Source organism: Pristis pectinata, chromosome 34 (genome assembly GCF_009764475.1).
Source record: "Pristis pectinata isolate sPriPec2 chromosome 34, sPriPec2.1.pri, whole genome shotgun sequence".
NCBI lineage: Eukaryota > Metazoa > Chordata > Chondrichthyes > Rhinopristiformes > Pristidae > Pristis > Pristis pectinata.
This window is the reverse complement of record NC_067438.1, coordinates 2,796,466-2,818,736: the sequence shown is the minus strand read 5'-3', so window position 1 is coordinate 2,818,736 and position 22,271 is coordinate 2,796,466. Positions and strand designations below refer to the sequence as shown.

Below are 22,271 nucleotides of genomic sequence, written 5' to 3'. Positions count from 1 at the left end.
ACAATCAAGAGGCTGCTTTGCCCTGGATGGTGTCGAGCTTCTTGAGTTGTTGTAACTGCGCTCATCCAGGTAAGTGAGGAGTCTTCCGTCGCACCCCTGCCTCGTGCCTTGTAGATGGTGCAAAGGCCTTGGGGTGCCGGGAGGTGAACATAAGAAATAGAAGTAGGAACAGGCCATTTGGGCCCTCATGCCTGCTCTACCATTTTCCCGTGCTGACCCCATACACTTTAATCCCTTAACACACAAAAATCTATGAGTCATTTCCATTCAGGAATACAATGGAAACACAGCTTCTGAGTGGTTCTTGTACCTGGCTGGTCCACTTGACATTCCAGGGGAAGTTTTAAGGGAGAAGTGTGGGGCAATTTTTTTTAACAGTGAGTGGTGGGTGCCTGGAACGGGCTGCCAGGGGTGGTGGTGGAGGCAGATATCCTAAAGGCGTTTAAGAGACTGTTAGACACAGGAATGTGCAGGGAGTGGAGGGATCTGGATCATTTGCAGACAGAAGAGATTCAGTTTAATTTGGCTGTAGGATCTGTTCCTGTGCTGTTATGTTCCATGTTCCATGGTGTCCCCCAGGATGTCGGTGGTGGGGGACTGATTCCCGGTACAGAGCTTCCCTGAGTCCCAGCCAAACTTTTAGATTGTGTCCGACGCCAGATGAATCATGAGGAAAGAAGGAAGAATGTTTCACAATCACAGAACCTTCCAGGCAGTGTCACCAAGGGCTCCCACTCAAGGAAGAAGCCCAACTGCGCACAGCAAGCTCCCACCATCCGGAATGGAACAACAACCAGATGATCTGTTTACGTGACGCCAGTTGAGAGAGGACTTGCATTTCTCCAGCAGCTGCCTTGAAGTCCTTTCAGGCCTGCACAGTTTCTTTGGTCCACTGTGAGCCCTTAAAATTTGAGATGAATTCGGCAAAGCCGCTGCCAGATGACATGAAACAACCCAATCCAAGTTCAGCAGTGTACCCGAGTGTTGGTCAGGCAGAGCGACCCCACGCCAGTGTGCGCTGCGCTCTGGAGGAAGGAAGCGCACCGACACTGCGCCACGTGGGAATCGTTGCGCAGAAAGATCCCACGATCCGCAACGCGAATAGTGTGCACTGAAGACTCCCCTTAGGGTCCAAGGTAGAAGACGGCCGAAAGTCGCGCATTAGCCATGGAAACGTGACACTCAGACATTTACATTGTATTCACCCCTTTCGGACAATGAACATTGAGCAGGACACAAGGGAGAACACTCTTGCTTGGCTTTGAACCAGAGACTCCGGGGTGCTTTACCTCCCCCTGAGAGGGCATACAGTTCGGGCCTCGTCTGGAGCAGGGAGGGACCTCTGTACCTCCCTCTGAGGGCAAGGCTTAGGTCTTCGTGTTCAAATCTCTGGAGCGGCACTTGAAACCACAGCCTTCTCTCCGAGAGAGCCTTCAACCGCCTCTGTCCCCCACACAGTGTCGGTAAGGCACATTGGAGACTGCAGCTGCTGAAACCTCGAGCAACGATCAATCCACTGGAGGAAGTCAGCGGGTCGGGCAGCACCTATGGAGCGAGACGGACAGTCGACGTTTCGGGCCGAGACCCTTTATTTGGACTGGACCCTTCCATCTTTCAGTCCAGATAAAGGGTCTCGACCCGAAAGATCTACTGTCCAACTGTCCATTTCCCTCCACAGATGCTGCCCGACCCGCTGAGTTCCTCCGTGTGTTGCTTTGACGCGCTGATTCACCCTTCTGAAGCCTGAACCATCTGGTGATTTGCCTGCCCTGCCCTGGACTAACGGCCGGTTTGAGATGGAGTTGGAATGCCATGGGGCTGTCGAACCCCGGTGACGGTCCCCTCCCCCCCCCCCCCCCCCCCCCCCCCCCCGGGGTTGGGAGGGACTGGGACCATTCTGGCCCTCCCCGTGCCAGATTGGGCAGGCGGGCCGGATACCAGAGCCGTCCTTTGGAAGAAGAACAGTGGTCGGAGTTGGAATTCTCTGCCAGAAAGTTGTTGGACTTATAGCCTTCAACCGGGAAATGGCATCATTGAAAATCGGAGCCGGGAGGCGCTGGTACAAATCCGTGAAACATTGGTTGGGCCAGCAGATGGAGCATTGTGTGGGGCTCTGGTCACCGCTCCGTAGGAAGAAGGTGACTGCACTGGAGAGGGAGCAGAGGAGAGACACCGGGATATGGCCTGGGATGGAACGTTTCAGTTATCAGGGGTGACTGGAGAGGCTGCGTTAGTTTTCCTTGGAACAGAGGAGGCTGCGGAGACACTTGACAGAGGTGCACAAAATAATGAGAGACAAAGACAGAAGGAAATCTTTTCCCCAGAGGGTTTAAGGTAAGAGGTCAAAGAGTCGTACAACACAGAAACAGGCCCTTTAGCCCAACACATCCATGCTGACCTTTTTGTCCATCTGCACTAATCCCACTTGCCTGCATTAGAACTGTATAGTTCTATACCTTGTCTATTTAAGTGTCTGTCTAAATGCCTCTTTAAATGTACTGGTACTGGTACTGGCATTGGTTTATTATTGTCACTTGTACCGAGGTACAGTGAAATACTTGCCTTGCATAACGTTTGTACAGATCGATTCATTACACAGTGCAGTTACATTGAGTTAGTACAGAGTGCATTGAGGTAGTACAGGTAAAAACAATAACAGTACAGAGGAAAGTGTCACAGCTACAGACAAGGTGCAGTGCAATAAGGTGCAAGGTCACAACAAGGTAGATCATGAGGTCAGAGTTCATCTCATCGTATAAGGGAACCGTTCAATAGTCTTATCACAGTGGGATAGAAGCTGTCCTTGAGCCTGGTGGTTGTGCCCTCAGGCTCCTGTATCTTGTACCTGATGGAAGAGGAGAGACGGGAGAACGACCCGGGTCTCTTTCAATGTAGCGGTTGCATCTGATTCCACCATCACATCTGTCAACACGTTCCAGAGGTCCACCACTCTCAAATCTCATCCCTTAGATCCCCTTTAAAACTCCTTCCTCTGACCTTAAACCTATGCCCTCTTGTGTTTGATGCATCTGCAATGGGAGGAAGATTTTGACTCGCTACCCGATCTATGGTGGGGATCTGAGGGAGAAGTTTTTCCACGCAGAGGGTGGTTGGAACCTAGAACGTGCTGCCCAAATGGGTGGTTGAAGCAGAGACTTTCACAGTGTTGAAGAATTATCTGGGTGAACACTTGAATAGCCAAAGCACAGAAGACTACAGACCAAATGTGGATAAATGAAATTGGTTTATTACTGTCACATGTATGGAGGTACACTGAAAAACTGGTCTTGCATACCGTTCGTACAGGTCAATTCATTATACAGTGCATTGAGGTAGTACAGGGTAAAACAATAACAGAATGCTGAATAAAGTGTTACAGTTACAGAGAAAGTGCAGTGCAGGCAGACAATAAGGTGCAAGGAGGTAGATTGTGAGGTCAAGAGTCCATCTTATTGTAGTAGGAAACAGTTCAATAGTCTTATAACAGTGGTATAGAAGCTGTCCTTGAGCCCGGTGGTACATGCTTTCAGGCTTTTTTATTTTCTGCCGGATGGGAGGGGGGAGAAGAGAGAATGTCCGGGGTGGGTGGTGTTTTTGATTATGTTGGCTGCTTTACCGAGGCAGCGAGAAGTGCAGACACAGTCCATGGAGGGGAGGCTAGTTTCTGTGATGTGCTGAGCTGTGTCCACAACTCTCTGCAGTCCCAGGCAGAGCAGTTGCCATACCAAGCCGTGATGCATCCAGATAGGATGCTTTCTCTGGTGCATCGATAAAAATTGGTGAAGCTCAAAGGGGACATGTCGAATTTCTTTAGCCTCCCAAGGATGTAAAGATGCTGGTGAGCTTTCTTGGCCGTGGCGTCTATGTGTTTGAACCAGGACAGGCTATTGGTGATGTTCACTCCCAGGAACTTGAAGCTCTCAACCCTGGGACTAGTCTAGATGAGTGCTTAATTGTTGACATGGACGTGGTGGGCCAAAGGGCCTGTCTCTGTGTTGTGTGGCTCTGACTGGCTTGCATGGGACTTATGTGGCCCTGTTGTCCGCAGCTGGAATATTGTCCAGGTTTGGTCTCCCCAGCGAAGGAAGGACATGCTTGTGCGAGATGGGGACAGTGTGCCAACAGTGCACTGGATCGATTGATGGGACAGTGGGTTTATCTAAAGAAGAGAGATTAAGCAGACGGGCCAATTCTGTAGACTCGAGACTGCAGATGCCGGAAGCTGGAGCAAGAAACAATCTGCTGGAGGAACTCAGCGGGTCGAGCAGCTTCTGTGGAGGGGGCTGTGAGGGGAAGGAACCATCGATGTTTCGGGTCAAGACCCTGCATGTCTGGGCCTCTTCCATCTAGGGTTTCGGAAAATGAGAAGTGATCCCACTGACCAATATAAAATACTTCATGGGCTCTGCAGGCCAGACGCAGGGAGGATGTTCCCCTTGTCTGGGAGGGGGGCAGGTGCTGGTGACTGGAACCAGGGGTCAGTGGTCTCAGAATCAGGGGTCGCCTGAGATGAGAAGAACCTTTTTTCACCGGGGCCGGTGAATTTTTGGAATTCACAAACAGGTGGCTGAGTGTGTTCAGGAAAAGATGGATGTATTTTTGGATGTGAAAGGAATTCGGGGATATGGGGTTAGTGCAAGAAAGGGGTGCTGAGTCAAAAAGGTCTTGTCGAATGGTGGAGCTCCCTCCTCCTGCCATTCATTGTGGCCGTGTATTCCTTCCTGGTCTCTGCTTTAGGTGGGGGTGGGGGAGGGGGGGAGTGTTCTGCCCTCCTAAATGCCCCAAATTAATTTCCATCCCTCAATGAGATTGGTTAGTAAACTGGCTGGGCCGACCCGTGCACATGTGTGTGCGTGCGTGTGCATGTGTGTCCTACCCTGAACCGTCTGCCCTTGTTCTCCAACCTGAGGCAGTCCTGTAACTCCCAGACCCACTGGCTGGGTGTCAGGAGGCAGGAGGAGAAGTGTCGACCTCCCCTAGAGGGTCAGAGGAACAAAAAGTCTCGTCCTGTAGGGGTTCCAGGCTCCAGGACTTTCATCTCCAAGGTTAGACTGGAGAAGGCATACAACACAGAAACAGGCCCTTTGGCCCAATGCGTCCATGCCAACCATGGTGCCCACCAAGCTAGTCCCATTTGCCCGTGTTTGTCCCATATCCCTCTAAACCCCTCCTATCCACGTACCTGTCCAAATGTCTTTTAAAAGTTGTTATTGTACCTGCCTCAACCACTTCCTCCGGCAGCTCGTTCCATATACCCTCCACCCTCTGTGTGAGGGACTTGCCCCTCAGGTTCCTTTTAAATCTTCCCCCTCTTACCTTAAACCTCTGCCCTCTAGTTTTTGATTCCCTTCCGTGGGAAAAAGACCAAGCGCATTCACCCTATCTATACCCCTCATGATTTTATTCACCTCTATAACTTCACACATCAATCTCCTACGTTCCAAGGAATAAAGTCCCAGCCTGCCCAACCTCTCCCTATAACTCAGGCCCTCGAGTCCTGGCAACATCCTCGTAAATCTTCTCTGCGTTCTTTTTCCATTTTAATGATGTTTTTCCTAAAACAGGGCCACCGAAACTGTACACAATACTCCAAGTGCGGACCCACCAACATCTTGTACAATCGTAACATAACGTCCCAACTCCCGTACTCAGTGCCCTGAATGACAAAGGCCAGTGTGTCAAACATCTTCTTCACTTCCTTGTCTATCTGTGACGCTGTGACTTGGAGAAGCTGAGAAGGTGGCACTTTGATAGAACACAATCCTGACCGGTTGAAATAGTGGGAAGGTGTTCCCATTAGCAGACAGTTCGGGACACAGATTTAAAAATTGGGCAAAAATTGCAAAGGGGGTACAAGTATTTTGAGAGAGAGGTGGCAGAAGTCTGGAACTTATTGCTGGTAGGATTGGTGGAACCAAAAGTTTCCACCCACCCGGGACATTCTCTCTTCTCCTCTTCCATCAGGTAGAAGATACAGGAGCCTGAGGGCACGTACCACCAGACTTAAGGACAGCTTTTTTTTTGTACAAAACATTTATTCGTTAAAAAACACTACAAAAACAACCAACAGCAAACACGCTACATCTAGCACAGAAGACAGAACCCGGCCGAAACCAATACCCGTGCAACACTACACCCGCAACCGCAAAACACACGACACTTCACACCAGAATCGCATCTGTCTTGTCCACCACACCCACGATCCCCTGAGGGGCCCACCGAGCGTGGAACTCGGCCAGGGCGCCCGAGGAGACCGCGTGCTCCCTTTCCAATGACACCCGCGCACGCACATAAGCGCGGAAGACGGGCAGGCAGGCCGACCTGCCAGCACCCTCGGCCGCCCGCCGACGTGTCCCGTGGATGGCCAGCTTGGCCAAGCCCAGCAGGAGACCCACCAGGAGATCCGCCGCGCGCCCCTCCCCGCGCCGCACCGGGTGCCCGTAGACCAACAGCGCCGGGCTGAATGGCACTGCCCCTTTTTTTTTAATAATAAACGTTTATTCACTAAAAGCACTACAAAAGACAACCAGTGTCAATACACGACATCTAATGCAGAAAAGAAGAAACTACGCAACGACATACTGCGGTAGAGAATGCAAACTAATACTAATGAAACACACACGCGATGCTACACCCGTCAACGCGACACGCGACACTTCAAATAAGAATCGCGTTCGTACCGTCCACGACACACGCGATCCCCTGAGGGGCCCACCGAGCGCGGAACTCGGCTAGGGTGCCCGCGGAAACCGCATGCTCCCTCTTAAGGACAGCTTCTACCCCACTGTGATAAGACTATTGAAACGGTTCCCTTATACGATGAGATGGACTCTGACCTCACGATCTACCTTGTTGCACCTTATTGCACTGCATTTTCTCTGTAGCTGTGACACTTTCCTCTGTACTGTTATTGTTTTTACCTGTACTACACTAATGCACTCTGTACTAATTCAAAGTAACTGCACTGTGCAATGAGTTGATTTGTGCAATTGGTTTGTAAGACAAGTTTTTCACTGTACCTCGGTACAAGTGACAATAATAAACCAATACCAATACCAATAATTTACAGGACTGATTAAGGATAGTCAGCACTGTTTTGTGTGTGGGGAAAATGTGTCTCACTATCTGTTAGTTCTTTTTTGAAGAGGTGAACCAAAGGGACTGACGAGGGCAGGGTGGTGGATGTTGTTTATATGGACCTTGGCAAAGCTTTTGACAAGGTCCCGCATGGAAGGCCGGTCTGGAAGGTTGTATCACGTAGGATCCAGGATAAACTAGCCAATTGGATACATAATTGGTTTGATGGTGGGGAGCACACGGCGCTGGTGGAAGGTTGTTTCTCGGACTGGAGGCCCGTGACTAGTGGTGTGCCTCAGGGCTCGGTGCTGGGACCTTTGCTGTTTGTCAGCTATATCAACGATTTGCATGAGAATGTACAAGGCATGTTCAGTAAGTTTTCAGATGACACTAAAATAGGTGGAATCATGGACAGTGAAGATGCTTATCAAAAGTTACCCAGGGATTTTGATCAGCTGGGTACGTGAGGAGAGGAATGGCAAATTACAGATAAGTGTGAGGTGTTGCAATTTGGGAAGTCAAGCCAGGGCAGGACTTTCACAGTGAACAGTGGAGCCTCGGAGTACAAGTACGTAGTTCCCTGAAAGTGGCGTCATGGGTAGAAATGGCGGTAAAGAAGGCTTTTGGCTGACCTTCATCAGTCAGGGCACTGAGTATAGGAGTTGGGATGTTATGTTGCAGTTGTATGAGACGTTGGTGAGGCTGCACCTGCAGTGTTGTGCACAGTTTTGGTTACCCGTAATAGGAAAAACGTTAGGAAGCTGGAAAGAGTGGAGGCAAGATTTACGAGAATGTCAGAATCAGATTTATTATCACTGACATATGACGTGAAATGTGTTGTTTTTGTGGCAGCAGTACAGTGCAAGACGTGAAAAATCTATAAAAATAAATAAGTCGTACAAAACAAAAAGGAATAATAGGGTAGTGCTGGGACTCGAGGGCCTGAAGTTATAGGGAGAGCTTGGGCAGGTTCGGATTTCATTCCTGGGAGTGTAGGAGACTGAGGGGTGATCTTCTGGAGGTGTATAAAATCATGAGGGACATAGATAGGGCAAATGCATACAGTCGTTCCCAGAGAAAGGGAACCAAAAGCTAGAGGTCACGGGTTCAAGGTGAGAGGAGAAAGATTTAATAGGGACCTGAGGGTGATCGATGGAGGCAGACAAACAGAAGGAGGGAGGCAGATGGAGCTGGAGGGGATGAGAAAGTGGAGGCAGCTGCTGCACGGTGGTTGGAATTAGTTTATTATTGTCACATGTACCGAGCTACAGTGAAAAACAGTTCTGTGTGCCATCCATACAGATCATCCCATACATACATCAAGGTAGTTTAAAGGGAAAAGCAATAACAGAATGCAGAATATAGTGTTGCAGTTACAGAGAAAGTGCAGTGCAGGCAGACAATAAGGTGCAAGGGCCATAACAGGTAGATTGAGAGATCAGGTGTTCATCTGTATCGAACAAGAGGTCCATTCAAGAGTCTTATACCAGCGGGATAGAAGCTGTACTTGAGCCTGGTGGTACATATTCTCAAACTTTTGTATCTTCTGCCTGATGGGAGAGGGGAGAAGAGACAATGTCCAGGGGTGGGTGGGGTCCTTGATTATATTGGCTGCTTCACTGAGGCAGCAAGAAGTGTAGATAGAGTCCATGAAGAGGAGGCTGGTTTCCATGATGTGCTGGACTGTGTTCTCTGCAGTTTCTTGCGGTCAGGGGCAGAGCAGTTGCCATACCAAGCCGTGATGCATCCGGATAGGATGCCTTCTGTGGTGCATCTGTAAACATTGGTGAGGGTCAATGGGGACCAGTCTTGATTGTGTTGACTGGTACAGCAGGCCTGAAGGGCTGAATGGCCTTCCTCTGCTCCTGTTTTCCGTGTAAACTTCGGGATGACAGAGGAAGACAGATGTGGGAGCTGAAGACCTGCCAGGCTCCATGGAAACAGATTCTTGGCAAGAGTCCTGTGTATATGTTACCTTGTAAACCACAGCTGACGCACAGACATATACCACAGCATCACAAGCCAAATATTTAATAACAGCGAGTCACAATAGATCCATTGAGAATTGTGTTTATGCAGTGGGACCAGCAGTATGTGATGTGCAGTACAGGATACTGGCTTCAACTCTGGCCCAATCCCACTGGAACGGCCAGAGGACCCAAATGCTGTGGGGATGGTGCAGGGACAGATCCCTCCCCCGGACTGGAGGGTCCCAGGAAAGGGATGAGGAAAAGAAGGTCGATCAGCAGGAGACGGAGAGATGCACTGGAGGAATAGAGGTGGCAGAATTGAGACACCAAAGGATTGGAGGCTTGGAATAGAGGTGTATCCAACCCGGTGCCACGGAGTGTGTGATGGGACAGTGGAGTGGAGTGTTGGGACAGTGTAGAGGGAGCTCTCCTCTGTATCTAACCCCATGCCTTAGGAGTGTATGATTGGATGGGGAGAGGCAGCTCTCCTCTAAAGCTAATCCTGTAGTTTGGGAATGCAATAGAACAATTTCAAAGGGCTTTGCTCACTGGGAGTATGTGACAGGATAATGCAGAGGACGTTTTACTCTGTGCTTAATCGCAAATGTCCCGTCCTGGAATTGTGTGACGGGACCGCAAAGAGGGAGCTTTCCTAAGTACCTAACCCGCATTGGGACTGAACAGAGTTGTTCTGCAAAGTGGTCCCCCAAACTGCTTTTGGTTTCTCCAACGTAAAGACCACAATCGTGAGAAGTGAATGCAGAGCACTAAGTTCGAAGAAGTGCAATGAAGTTTCAAACCACATTTGGAGGAGTATTTGAGTCTTGAGATGGTGGGAAGGTACAAGGTCAAAGAACAGCTGTTGCATTTCCCCCATTGGAAATGTACAGAGAGTTTCTTTACACAGAGCGCGGTGGGTGCCTGGAATGCGCTGCCAAGGGTGGGGGTGGGGGTAGAGGCAGATACAACAGTGGTATTTAAGAGGCTCTCAGATCGGCACATGAATATACAGAGAATGGAGGGATATGGTCCACGTGCAGGCAGAAGGGATTAGTTTAATTAGGTGTCATTAGCTTAATTAGTTTGGTACAACATCGTGGGCTGAAGGGCCTGTTCTTGTGCTGTACTATGGAAAACTGGCCCAACAGGTTAGAATCTGGGATCCAGAGCAAGTCGGCAAATTGGATCTGAAATTGTTTTGGAGAGAGGAGGCCGAGGAAGATGGCAGAGGGTTGCTTCTGCCATTGGAAGCCCTTGACCTGGGATGGTGGTGCGCAGGGATCGGTGCTTGGACCCTTGCTGTCCGTTATATACGTTAACAGTCTGGAGGTGAATGTAGAAGGTAAGTAAGTTTGCAGATGAGGTGGAAACTGGTTGTGTTGATCGTGAGGAAGGAATTCTGTGGTGAGACAATGATGTTGATGAGTTGGTGGGGTGGCCATGGTTATAGAAGTCAAAACCAAACATCAACCACCCATTTGCACCAATCCATCACTAATCCCATTGTATATTCTCTCCACGTTCCCATCAACTCCCCCCCAGATTCTCCCACTCACCCACACACCAGGCGGCAATTTACAGCGGCCGATTAACCTATGAACCTGCATGTCTTTGGGATGTGGGAGGGAACCGGAGCACCCGGGGGAAACCCACGTGGTCATAGGGAGAACATGCCAACTCCACACACGGACAGCGCCGGAGGTCGGGATCGAACCGAGGTCTCTGACGCTGTGTGGCAGCGGCTCTACCTGTTGCGCCACCCTGCCGCTGAGATGATGGGAAATATTTTCTCTCAGTAGGTCGTGATTCTTTGGGAACGTTCTTCAGCAGAGTTTTAAGATAGATATTTTTAAGATAGAGGTAGACAGATACTTGATAAGCAAGAGGGTGAAAGGATTATTGGTTTATTATTATTATCATGTGTACAGCGATACGGTGAAAAGCTTTTGTTTGGTGTGCCACCCTGACAGATCGTTCCGTACATAATTACATCGAGATAGTAGAAAATAAACAGAGTGCAGAATATAGTTTTGCAAATGCAGAACGTAGCATCGCAACCAGATCACCAGGGGTAGGTGAGAATGTGGGACTGGGGGGACAATCAGATCATCTTCCTGACTAGCGGAACAGGCTCAAGGGGAAGAGTGGCCGATTCCCGCTCCGAGTTCACATGAAAGGTGCTACCTAAATGCAGCCTTTCCTTTTGAGGGTGCACAGGGAGCTGTACGCTGAATCTGACCTGCTGCAGGGGGACAGAGAAGGAGGAGCCAGTCTCAGCAGGAAATGGCTTCTAATGGTGGGTGCACTGACAAAGCAAGATAAGATATCTTCATTAGTCAAATGTACATTGAAACACACAGTGAAATGCATCTTTTTTCGGAGATTGTTCTGGGGTCAGCCCGCAAGTGTCACTTCCAGGGCCAACATAGCATGCCCACAACTTCCCAACCCGTACGTCTTTCGAATGTGGGAGGAAACCGGAGCATCCGGAGGAAACCCACGCAGACACGGAGAATGTACAAACTCCTTACAGACGGGGGCCGGAATTGAACCCGGGTCTCTGGCGCTGTAAAAGCATTACGCTAACCGCTACACTACTGTGCCTGCCCTTCGGAATAGTAAAGGGAAAAAAATAACTGGGGAGAGTTGTCTATAGTCCACCAAATTATAACATTACAGTGGCACAGTCACTGATGTCAGGACATGATGGATACGGCCTGTCGGTTGTCCCTCTTACATTGAGTGGCAGGGGGGAGGGTGTGGGTGTGTTGGACGAGGGTTCGGGGGTGGGCGCACTTCTGCCTGGGTTTCTGCTGGAGCTGGCAGCTGCTCGGGTCTCTGTAATTAGGAGGGGGTGAGGGTGGTGTGTGTGGACCCTGAGGTAGGAGACGGCACGCACTGCCTGAGTCTGAGTGGCCTGATGCGGGTCATTAAAGCAGCTGCAGTCATCTGAAGGACAGCTCAGTCGGTGCTGGAGACGCACTGCAGTCAGAGGCTGGTCTGATCGCAAGCAGCCAGCTGGCAGCAAGGGAGGGCTGCTGTCAGAGGGAACTGCGGACCCTGGGGTGGCCTTCCACCAGCATCTGCCGGGGCTTGGGCTCCCGATCTGATGTGCCCAGCGCTCGGCTTGTGGGCTTTGTATCCAGGAGGGCACCGGTGCCCAGACTGATGGCATCTCTCGTGGTCTCGGCTCTCGTGTTGCCAGTGAGTACAATCCGTGTCCTCTGTAACGCTCCCGTCTGTCTGCGGTGGGGATGTCCTTCCACCCACCCTCCCGTTCCAACTCCCACCTGGCTGTTAACCCCGCGCTTGCCGCTCCTGAGCAGCTCTGTTCTAAAAATTCTTGTCCTTGTTTTCAAAGTCGAGCTTATTGTCATTGAGCTTATTAGAACATAGAACATAGAACAGTACAGCACAATACAGGCCCTTTGGCCCACAATGTTGTGCCAGCCTTTAAACCTCACCTAAGACTATCTAACCCCTTCGTCCCACATATCCCTCTATTTTAAATTCCTCCATATGCTTATCTAGCAATCTCCTGAATTTGACCAACGTATCAGCCTCCACCACCACCCCAGACGACGCATTCCACGCCACAACCACTCTCTGGGTAAAAAACCTCCCTCTGATATCTCACTTTCCCACCCATTACCTTAAAGCCATGATCTATTGTATTGAGCATTGGTGCCCTGGGAAAGAGGTGCTGGCTGTCCACTCTATCTATTCCTCTTAATATTCTGTACACCTCTATCATGTCTCCTCTCATCCTCCTCCTCTCCAAAGAGTAAAGCCCCAGCTTCATTAGTCTCTCCTCATAATGCATCCTCTCCAAACCAGGCAGCATCCTGGTAAATCTCCTCTGCACCCTTTCCAACGCTTCCACATCCTTCCTATAATGAGGCGACCAGAACTGGAAACAGTAAGTGTGGCCTAACCAGAGTTTTGTAGAGCTGCATCATTACCTCACGGCTCTTAAACTCGATCCCTTATTCCCGACCTCTATCACCAAGAGGGGCAAGAACAGCAGGCACAGGGGAACGCCACCACCTGTAGGCTCCCCTTCAAGTTGCCCATCACCCCAACTTGGAAATAATTCACCGTTCCTTCATCATCAATCAAAGTCGAGTTTACTGTCAGATGCGCAAGTCCATGTGTGCACAGGTGCAATGATAAACTTACTTGCAGCAGCATCACAGGCACAGAGCAATAGACGCAACATTCAGAAGAGAAGCATAAATTATACATTAATTACACACATCTTGTACAAGAAAGAACACAACCAGAACCAAAAATTAAACAAAGTTCACTGTAGTGCAAAGTGGTCCCAGTGTTGCTGTACTGAGGTAGTGATCAGGGTTGCACCAGTGGGTTCAAGAACCGAAGGGTTGAAGGGAAGTAGCTGTTCCTGAAGCTGGTGGTGTGGGACTTCAGGCTTCTGTACCTCCTGCCCGATGGGAGCTGCAAGAGGATGGCACGGCCTGGATGGTGGAGACCTTTGACGATAGATGTTGCCTTCTTGAGGCAGCGCCTCCTGTAGGTACCACCGATAGTGGGGAGGGATGTGCCCGTGATGTATTGGGCAAAGTCAACTACTCTCTGCAGCTTCTTGCGTTCCTGCGCATTCGAATTGCCGTCCCAGACTGTGATACAACCGGACTCCTCCCTGCCTCAAGATCACAACTGGCCCTCGCCACTGGTGACCCCATCCCCAACCTGCCCATGTCCCAAGCTCTGGAACTCTGGAACTTCTCCACCTCCCTCTGTCTGCTCAGAATCTCCTTGAGAACAGAACATCATCTAATCACTTGCCTCAGCATCCGTTGCATGGAACTCAGTTTGATTCTCACTCCTGCAGGGTGGATGGTGATGTTTTGTCACATAAGTAGTTGTTGTACATCTACACAATTTTATATGTTTTACAATTTACTTCCTCTCATCTGCCTGCTGTGAATCTGGAGCAGTGTTTGAGCTGGAGGTGGGTGTCTCAGTGTGCTGTTGATGTTCTATTGTGTTAAATTAGAGAACATTACCTAATGCAGTAAAACCTCTGATTCTTCCCTGATGCTCTGGCATCTGGCGCGATCTGTAGTTTGGAATGTGAGCTGGGGGTCCAGAGTGCAAATGAGGTGTGGGGTCTGAACCCAGGATCTGGAATGCGGAGCCGGCGTGTAGCCGGAGCTGGGATCCAGAACACCAGGGAGTCAGGAATGTGGTGGGTTTGCAGACAGAACTGAGATCCAGAGTGCCTCTATATCTCCCACTCCCTTTAAACTCGCTGGGTTCACTGGGAAATGTAGTGTACCACTGTGTAACAGAAGTGTGTTTAGGTATTAATAGGAAGATCATCCAATAGTCTTGGCAAATTTGCTACAACATACAAGATGCTGGAGGAACTCAGTGGGTCAGGCAGCATCTGTGGAGGGAAATGGACAGCTGACATTTTGGGTCAAGACCCTTCATCTGGACTGGAAAGAGGGGGGACAGCTGGTATACAGAGGTGGAGGGACGGGGTGGCAGGTGATGGGTGGTCCATCACCATCAAAGCACCAAGGGTGTTGGATAATCAGAGTTTTATTGCATCCAGTGGGATCTTGCTGTGTGCAAATGGAGGGCAGTCTTTCCCTGCTCTGGGATGTCCTGAGTTTGGGGAACTTAGTGGAGCTGGACGATTGCTCCATGATCTGACGTCGACTCATTAGGCTGAATGGTTTCCCTCTGTGTCACAAGGAAATAGGGAAATCTCAAACACATGACGATGAGTCGCAGGGAGATCTGGGGATAGGGGGTGGAAGCTTGGGCAAGGGTCAGTGGATCGAGTTGGAGGAGGAGGGATAAGTGAAGAGGGTTTAGAGGGATGTGGGCCAAATGCAGGCCAAATGGGACGAGCTCAGGAAGACGCCTTGGTAAGCGTAGACGAGTTGGGCTGAAGTGCCTGTTTCCATGCTGTATCACTCTAATTCTATGGCTAGGGATGGAATTCCAGGCTTTAGGGGCTTGGTATCAATGTAGTGGCATGATGGGAATCGGAGAGGGGTGTCAGCACGGTCATGGGGAGGGGAAGCTGGTCCGGTAGTTAAAACTGGTGACGGCGGTATTGGTGATGGAGGTTTAAAAACTGGGTGGGTTGGAGGATCAGGAGTGCTTTGGCATTGAGGGAGGTGGTGTGTGGGCCCTGGCGGGTCCTGGGGCCACAGGCTGTCACTGACTGCCCCACCAATGGGCTGAGTGTGTAGGGATGGTGCACTAACCCCATCCCTGACCTCCTCCACACTAGAACATTGAACAGTGCTGCACAGGAACAGGCACACTTTGTTGTTGTGCTAAACTAATTAAACCAGAGATTTTAAACGCCTAACTAAACTAATCCCTTCTGCCTACACAATGTCCGCATCCCTCCATTCTCTGCATATTCACGTGCCTATCTAGGAGCCTCTTAAACTCCTCTATCGTATCTGCCTCCACCACCACCCCTTGCAGCGCATTCCAGGCCCCCACTGCTTTGTTTTCAAAAAAACTTGCCCCACACATCTTCTTTGAACTTGCTCCCTCTCACCTTAAATGCATGACCTCTGGTATGAGACATTTTGACCCTGGGGAGCTATGGGCTGTTTATCTATGCCTCTCATGATTTTATAAACCTCTATCAGGGCTCCCCTCAGCCTCCGCCGATCCTGAGAAAACAACCCAAGTTTGTCCAACCTCTCCTCATAGCACATGCCCTCTAATCCAGGCAGCATCCTGGTAAACCGCTTCTGAACCCTCTCCAAAGCCTCCACATCTTTCCTAAAATGGAACCGAGTGTCACTAAGTAAAAGGCTGGTCATTTTAAACTGAGGTGTGTACAAATTGGTAATTGGTTTGTTATTGTCACATGTACTGAAGTCCAGTGAAAAACTTTGTTTTGCATACCATCCATACAGATCATTTCATCACATCAGTACCTTGACATAGTCCAAGGGAAAAGCAATAACAGAATAAAGAGTTACAGTTACAGAGAAAGTACAGCGCAGGCAGACAATAAGGTGTAAGGACCATGACGAGGTGGATTGTGAGGTTAGGTGTCCATTTTATCGTACAACAATTTCTTCTCTCAGTGGGAAGTGAACCTTTGGAACTCTCTGCCCCTGAGGGCAGTGGAAGCTGGATCATTAGATCGATTTAAGATGTAGTTAAATATTTGAATGATCAAGGAATTGAGGGCCATGGGGAACTGGCACAGAAGAGGAGTTGAGGCCGGCATAGATCAGCCATGATCACATTGAATGGTGGGGCAGGTTTGAGGGGACAAGTTGTCTACTCCTGCTCCTGTTTTCTTGTGTTTGTTCCCTGGAGTATTGGCCCAGTGGTCTGGGTGGGGCACACCATGGTCGGGATGGTCATCCAGGGATAATCCTGCTACTTCCAATATCCCAATCTTCAAACTCAAGATGAGATGAGTTTAACACCTCATCTGGAAAACAGCACCGGTGGCAGTACAGCACTCCCTCGGTACACCGTTGATCTGGAGGAAAGAAGCAAGTGTACAGGAGACAGATCATTGTAGGGCACAAAAATAAGTGGGAAGGAAAGTTGTGAAGGAGATACCAACAGGTTATGAAGAGATATCAGTAGGTTAAGTGAGTCAGCAAAATGTTAGCAAAGGATATAATGTGAGGAAGAAGTGATGTCGTTGATTTTTGGAATGAAGAGGAACAGAGCTATATTATTTGAATGCAGAAGGCCCGCAGAGATCTGCAGCACAAAGGGGATTGGGAGGCCTTGTGAACAAAACACAGAAAGCCAGCACAGTGTGAGGAAGGAGGTTGCAATGTTGGGCCTATTTCAATGGGGTTGGAGTATAAAAATAGGGAAGTTGCACTGCAGCTGTACAAGGCATGGGTGAGACCACATCTGGAGTACTGCAGACAGGTTTAGCCTCCCTGTTTCAGGACAGGTATTATTTTGTTAGAGGCAGCTCCGAGAAGGTTCATGAGGATGATTCTGGGTATGGAAAGGTCGCCTGACAAGGAAGGGTTAAATGGGTTGGAGTTCAGATGAATGAGAGGCAATATTATTGAAGGATATGGGATTCTTAACAGACTAAATGCCTAAAGGATGGGATAGTCCAGAACCAGAGAGAATGGCCTCAGAATAAGAGGGCGCCCTTTTAAGGCTGAGATGAGGAGGAATTCTTTCTCTCGGAGGGTTGTTAGTCTTTGCCACAGAGTTTTGAGGGAAGAGTCTTTGGATATATTTAGGGCTGAGATCTATCTAAGATCTAAGGATAAAATAAGATATCTTTATTAGTCAGATGTACATCGAAACACACAGTGAAATGTATCTTTTTGCATAGAGCGTTCTGGGGGCAGCCCGCAAGTGTCGCCACGCTTCTGGCGCCAACATAGCACGCCCACAACTTCCTAACTCGTACGTCTTTAGAATGTGGGAGGAAACCGGAGCACCTGGAGGAAACCCACGCAGACACGGGGCGAACGTACAAGCTCCTTGCAGACAGCGATTGGAATTGAACCCGGGTCGCTGGCGCTGTAATAGTGTTACGCTAACTGCTGCACTCTGATCAGCGAGGGAATCAAGGGTTATGGGTAGAGGGCAGGGAAATGGTCTTGAGGAGTGTTGGATCAGCCATGGTCCAGTTGAATGGCAGAACAGGCTTGATGGGCTGAAGGGCCTCGCCTTGTTCTGCCTTCCCATGGTCTTGTGGGGGTGTCGGCCTGGATCATGTGTTCGAGTCCCTGGAGTGCAGAAAGGATTCACGAGGATGTTACCCGGAGGACTGGAAGATTTGAGTTATAAGGAGAGGCTGGATAGACTGAGGCATTTTTTTCCCTGGAGCATAGGAGGCTGAGAGGTGTATAAAATTATAAGGGGCATAGATAAGGTGGATGATCGCAGCTTTTTTCCCAGTGTTGGGGAGTTGAAAACTAGAGGGCATAGGTTTAAGGTGAGAGGGGGAAGGTTTAAAGGGATCTGAAGGGCAAGTTTTTCACTCAGAGGGTGGTGGGTACATAGAATGAGCTGCCAGAGGCAGGTATAATTGCAACATTTAAAAGACACATGGACAGGTACATGGATAGGAAAGGTTTAGAGGGATATGGGCTAAACGCAGGCAAATGGGACTAGCTCAAGTGGGAAACTTGGTCGGTTTGTTTCCATGCTGTACAGGTCCATGGAGCGGGATCTGTCTGTTGTAGGCGAGTAAGCTGAAATTTCACTGACTTTTGCACTGATAGGCCAGTGAATGTGCTGGTTTATATTGGCAGGAGTAGTTGCCCAGAATGAATTAGAGGCTGATTTTGCTATTGGCTCACAATTTGCACTCAGTAGCAGTGAGACATCGCTCATTTCTGACTTCCAAGAAAACCGGCCAGACTAAATTCAGCTGTCCCTCTGCCAAGGACTTCCCCCTCCCTTCATCGTTTGTTCTCAGGAGCCCAGCAACAGTGATGTCACCAAGCTGCTCGGGCAGCCAGTCGCATTGAAGCATTCTCACAAGCGGCAGAGTTGGAAGTGACCAGCACAAAGTTTACAAGAAGTTTATAGTTAAATTATTAACCAAGTTAGAAGTTATAAAATAAAGTTATAACCTAAGTTTACTAACTATACAAGATAGTAACTGGATGTTCGATTAAGGAGGAAGTAGACAAATCATAAATTAACTTTTTAAAAAATATCCATTTAATTTTTAAATGTCTGAAATAATTGTCCAAAGGAATGGATATCCATATGCAGAAAATAAGATTTTCTGTGCCAGAGAAGTTGTTCAACGGTTATCATTTATCAGTTATTATAAATACTCATTACACCTCATGCAACAAGACTCAGAGGTTTTGAAATGGCAAGAATAATCTGTAAGTAATTGAAAATCCTGCCAATTCGTGGATTATTTCGGGAACAAGTTGCAACAAGGAGCAGAGAATTACCTCTCCATACCCCATGAATACCCAAGCTGCTCAGAGGAACTTGTCATGACTCTCAACACCAGTTTTGCTCAGTTGAGTTTTGGTTGGTGTGTGGGTCTGGTGTCACATGCAGCCTTTCTTTTGGGTTATGCACCTTACCTGAAAAAGCATATAGTGTCATTGGGGGCAGTCCAAAGAAGATTCACCAGGCTCATTCCTGGGATGAGAGGGTTGTCCTATCAAGAAAGGCGGGATGGTTTGGGTCTGTATTCCTTGGAATGTTGAAGAATGAGTGGTGAACTTATTCAACCCATAAGATCCCAATGGGGCTCGACAGAGCAGATATTGAGATGTTTCTCCCAGTGGGAGAGTCAGAATCAGATTTATTATCACTGACTTTTACGACATGAAATTTGTTGTTTTGTGGCAGCCAGTACAGTGCAAAGGCACCAAATTACTATAGATTACAAAACTAAATAGTGTGCAACAAAGAAAGGAATAACGATGTAGTATTCATGGGTTCATGGAACCTGATAGCAGAGGAGAAGAAGCTGTTCCTGAATCATTGTGTGTGGATATTCAGGCGCCTGTACCTCCTGCCCAATGGTAGTAATGAGAAGAGGGCATGTCCCAGATGGTGAGGGTCCTTAGTGACGGATGCCGCCTTCTTGAGGCACCGCCTCTTGAAGATGTCCTCGATGGTGGGGAGGGTTGTGCCCGTGATGGATCTGGCTGAGTCTACAGCCCTCTGCAGCCTCTTGCGATCCTGGGCATTGGAGCCTCCATACCGGGCTGTGATGCAACCGAGGGGACATGGTTGCTAAATAAGGTGCTGGTCATTTTAAGCTGAGGTGTGTAGAAGTTGGTAATTGGTTTATTATTGTGACATGTACTGAGGTGCAGTGAACACATTGTTTTGCATGCCATCCATACAGGTTATTTTATCACATCAGTACCTCAAGGTAGTACAAGGGAAAAGCAATAACAGAATGCAGAATGAAGTGTTACAGTTACAGGGAAAGTGCAGTGCCGGCAGACAGTAAGGTGCCTGTGGTAGATTGTGAGGTCAGGAGTCCATCTTATCGTACAACAATTTCTTCTCTCAGTGGGAAGTGAACCTCTGGAACTCTCTGCCCCTGAGGGCAGTGGAAGCTGGATCATTAGATCGATTTAAGATGTAGTTAAATATTTGAATGATCAAGAAATTGAGGGCCATGGGGAACTGGCATAGAAGAGGAGTTGAAGCCAGTCTAGATCAGCCATGATCACATTGAATGGTGGGGCAGGTTTGAGGGGACGAGTTGTCTACTCCTGCTCCTGTTTTCTTGTGCTTGTTTCCTGGAGTATTGGCCCAGGCACAGCCACTGCTGGGGCACACCATGAATTGGGACGGTAATCCAGGGATAATCCTGCTACATCCAATACCCCAATGTCCATCCACTTTTTTTCGTCTTTTTCCTTTGTTCAATGATTACACCATCACATTATTACAATACTACAGTATTCCAACATTCACAGTTTCAAATGATATTGTGCGCAGTTTTGGGCCCCACATCTTAGGAAGGATGTGTTGACGTTGGAGAGGGTTCAGAGGAGATTTATGAGGATGATTCCAGGAATGAAAGGGCTTACGTACGAGGAGCGTTTGTCGGCTCTTGGGCTGTACTCACTGGAGTACAGAAGAATGAGAGGGGACCTCATAGAGACATTTAAAATATTGATAGGAAAGGACAGAGTAAATGTGGCTAGGCTGTTTCCCTTGGTGGGTGAGTCCAGGACCAGAGGGCACAATCTTAGAATTAGAGGGTACAGTTTCAAAACAGAGATGAGGAAAAATTTCTTTAGCCAGAGGGTGGTGAATTTGTGGAACTCCTTGCCACGTACAGCAGTGGAGGCCAGATCAGTGGGGGCGTTCAAGGAGGAGATAGATAGATATCTAAATAGTCAGGATATCAAGGGATATGGGGATAAACCCGGAAATTGGGATTAGAATAGTTTTTTTTCTTCCCCCATTCCCCATTTCTCATTTCTATTTCCCCTTCCTTGGAGCAGACTCGATGGGCCGAATGGCCTGCTTCTGCTCCCTTGTCTTGTGATCTTGTGATAACACAGTCGATCTCTATCCAGGACGCACTCGAGTCCCTGTGATGCCCACCCGTCCTGGAAATCCCCCACTGTACCCGTGGATACCGTGTGCTCCTTCTCCAGGGACACACGGGGATGGACGAATTATCCCGGGAGAAGGGCAGGTAATCATCTCGGGCAAAACCCTCGACTGCCCGCCGCTTGGACACATGAATGGCCACTTTGGCCGGGCCCAGGAGCAAAACTGACCAGGAGATCCCCCGGACCGACCCACCCCCTCCGCACCGGGTGACCGTAAATCAGGAGCGTGGGGCTGAAGTGCAGCCAGAACGGGAGGAGCAGCCCCTTCAGATACTCAACAGAGCCTGCAACCTCTCACACTCTGCATCTACGATACACCGACTCCTCCCGGCCCCAGAAATGGCAGGCGGCTGGCGAGTCCGTCAGCCAGCATAAGAATCTGTTGCATGGTCCTGCTATATGCAACATTTTCCACCCTACCTCCCCAGTGTATAAGGGGAGGACTCCCACATAAAGAGATCACTGGGGCTGACGTCCATCCATAGGACTCTGGGGCAAGAAGTTGTTAAGTGATGCTCATGATATGACGGCTGTGGTCCAAGGATATCTGCCATGTGAAGCCATGTCTGCAGGTCTCGTAAACCAGAGTTTGGGTGACGGCACATGTCGAACCAATGGCCAATAGTTGGTGGCCTCCTGCCAACCTGTGCCACTTTCATAGAGACATACTGCAGGGAAAAAGACCCTTCAGCCCACTGAGTTGGTGCCGACCATCAACCACTGATTTGCACCAATCCTACCTTAATCCCAAGTTTTATTCTCCTCACATTCCCAGTAACTCCTCCCAGGCTCCACCACTCACCCACACACTAGGGGCAATTTACAGCGGCCAACCAACACATTGACCAGCATGCCTTTGGGATGTGGAAGGAAACCGGAGCACCCGGGGGAAACCCATGTGGTCACAAGGAAAACGTGCAAACTCCACATAGACAGCACTAGAGGTCGGGGTTGAGCCTGGGTCACTGGAACTGTGCCACAGTTCTGCCCTTCCTGCAAAGGTGTTGCCAACAGGTGAGGTTCCATCCACCAACCAGACAGACAGACTCCCTGCAAATACAGGCCACCTCATCCAAAGCAGGCTCACTTGGGCAAACACCCCGAGGTTGCTACAACTATACAGGGCTCTGGGTGTGACCACACCAGAGGTAATAGAGAC

General features: G+C 49.2%; 1 protein-coding gene across 1 annotated transcript in view; it reads left to right on the top strand.

Annotated features, from left to right (window-relative positions):
• Positions 1 to 914: 914 nt before the first annotated feature.
• LOC127585812 (regulator of G-protein signaling 3-like) overlaps positions 915 to 22,271 on the top strand; it is a 56,474-nt gene continuing 35,117 nt past the window's right edge. Inside the window, 3 exon segments of the mRNA XM_052043509.1 lie at positions 915 to 1,104; positions 11,018 to 11,118; positions 12,003 to 12,251. Coding sequence (XP_051899469.1) covers positions 915 to 1,104; positions 11,018 to 11,118; positions 12,003 to 12,251 — 540 coding nt within the window.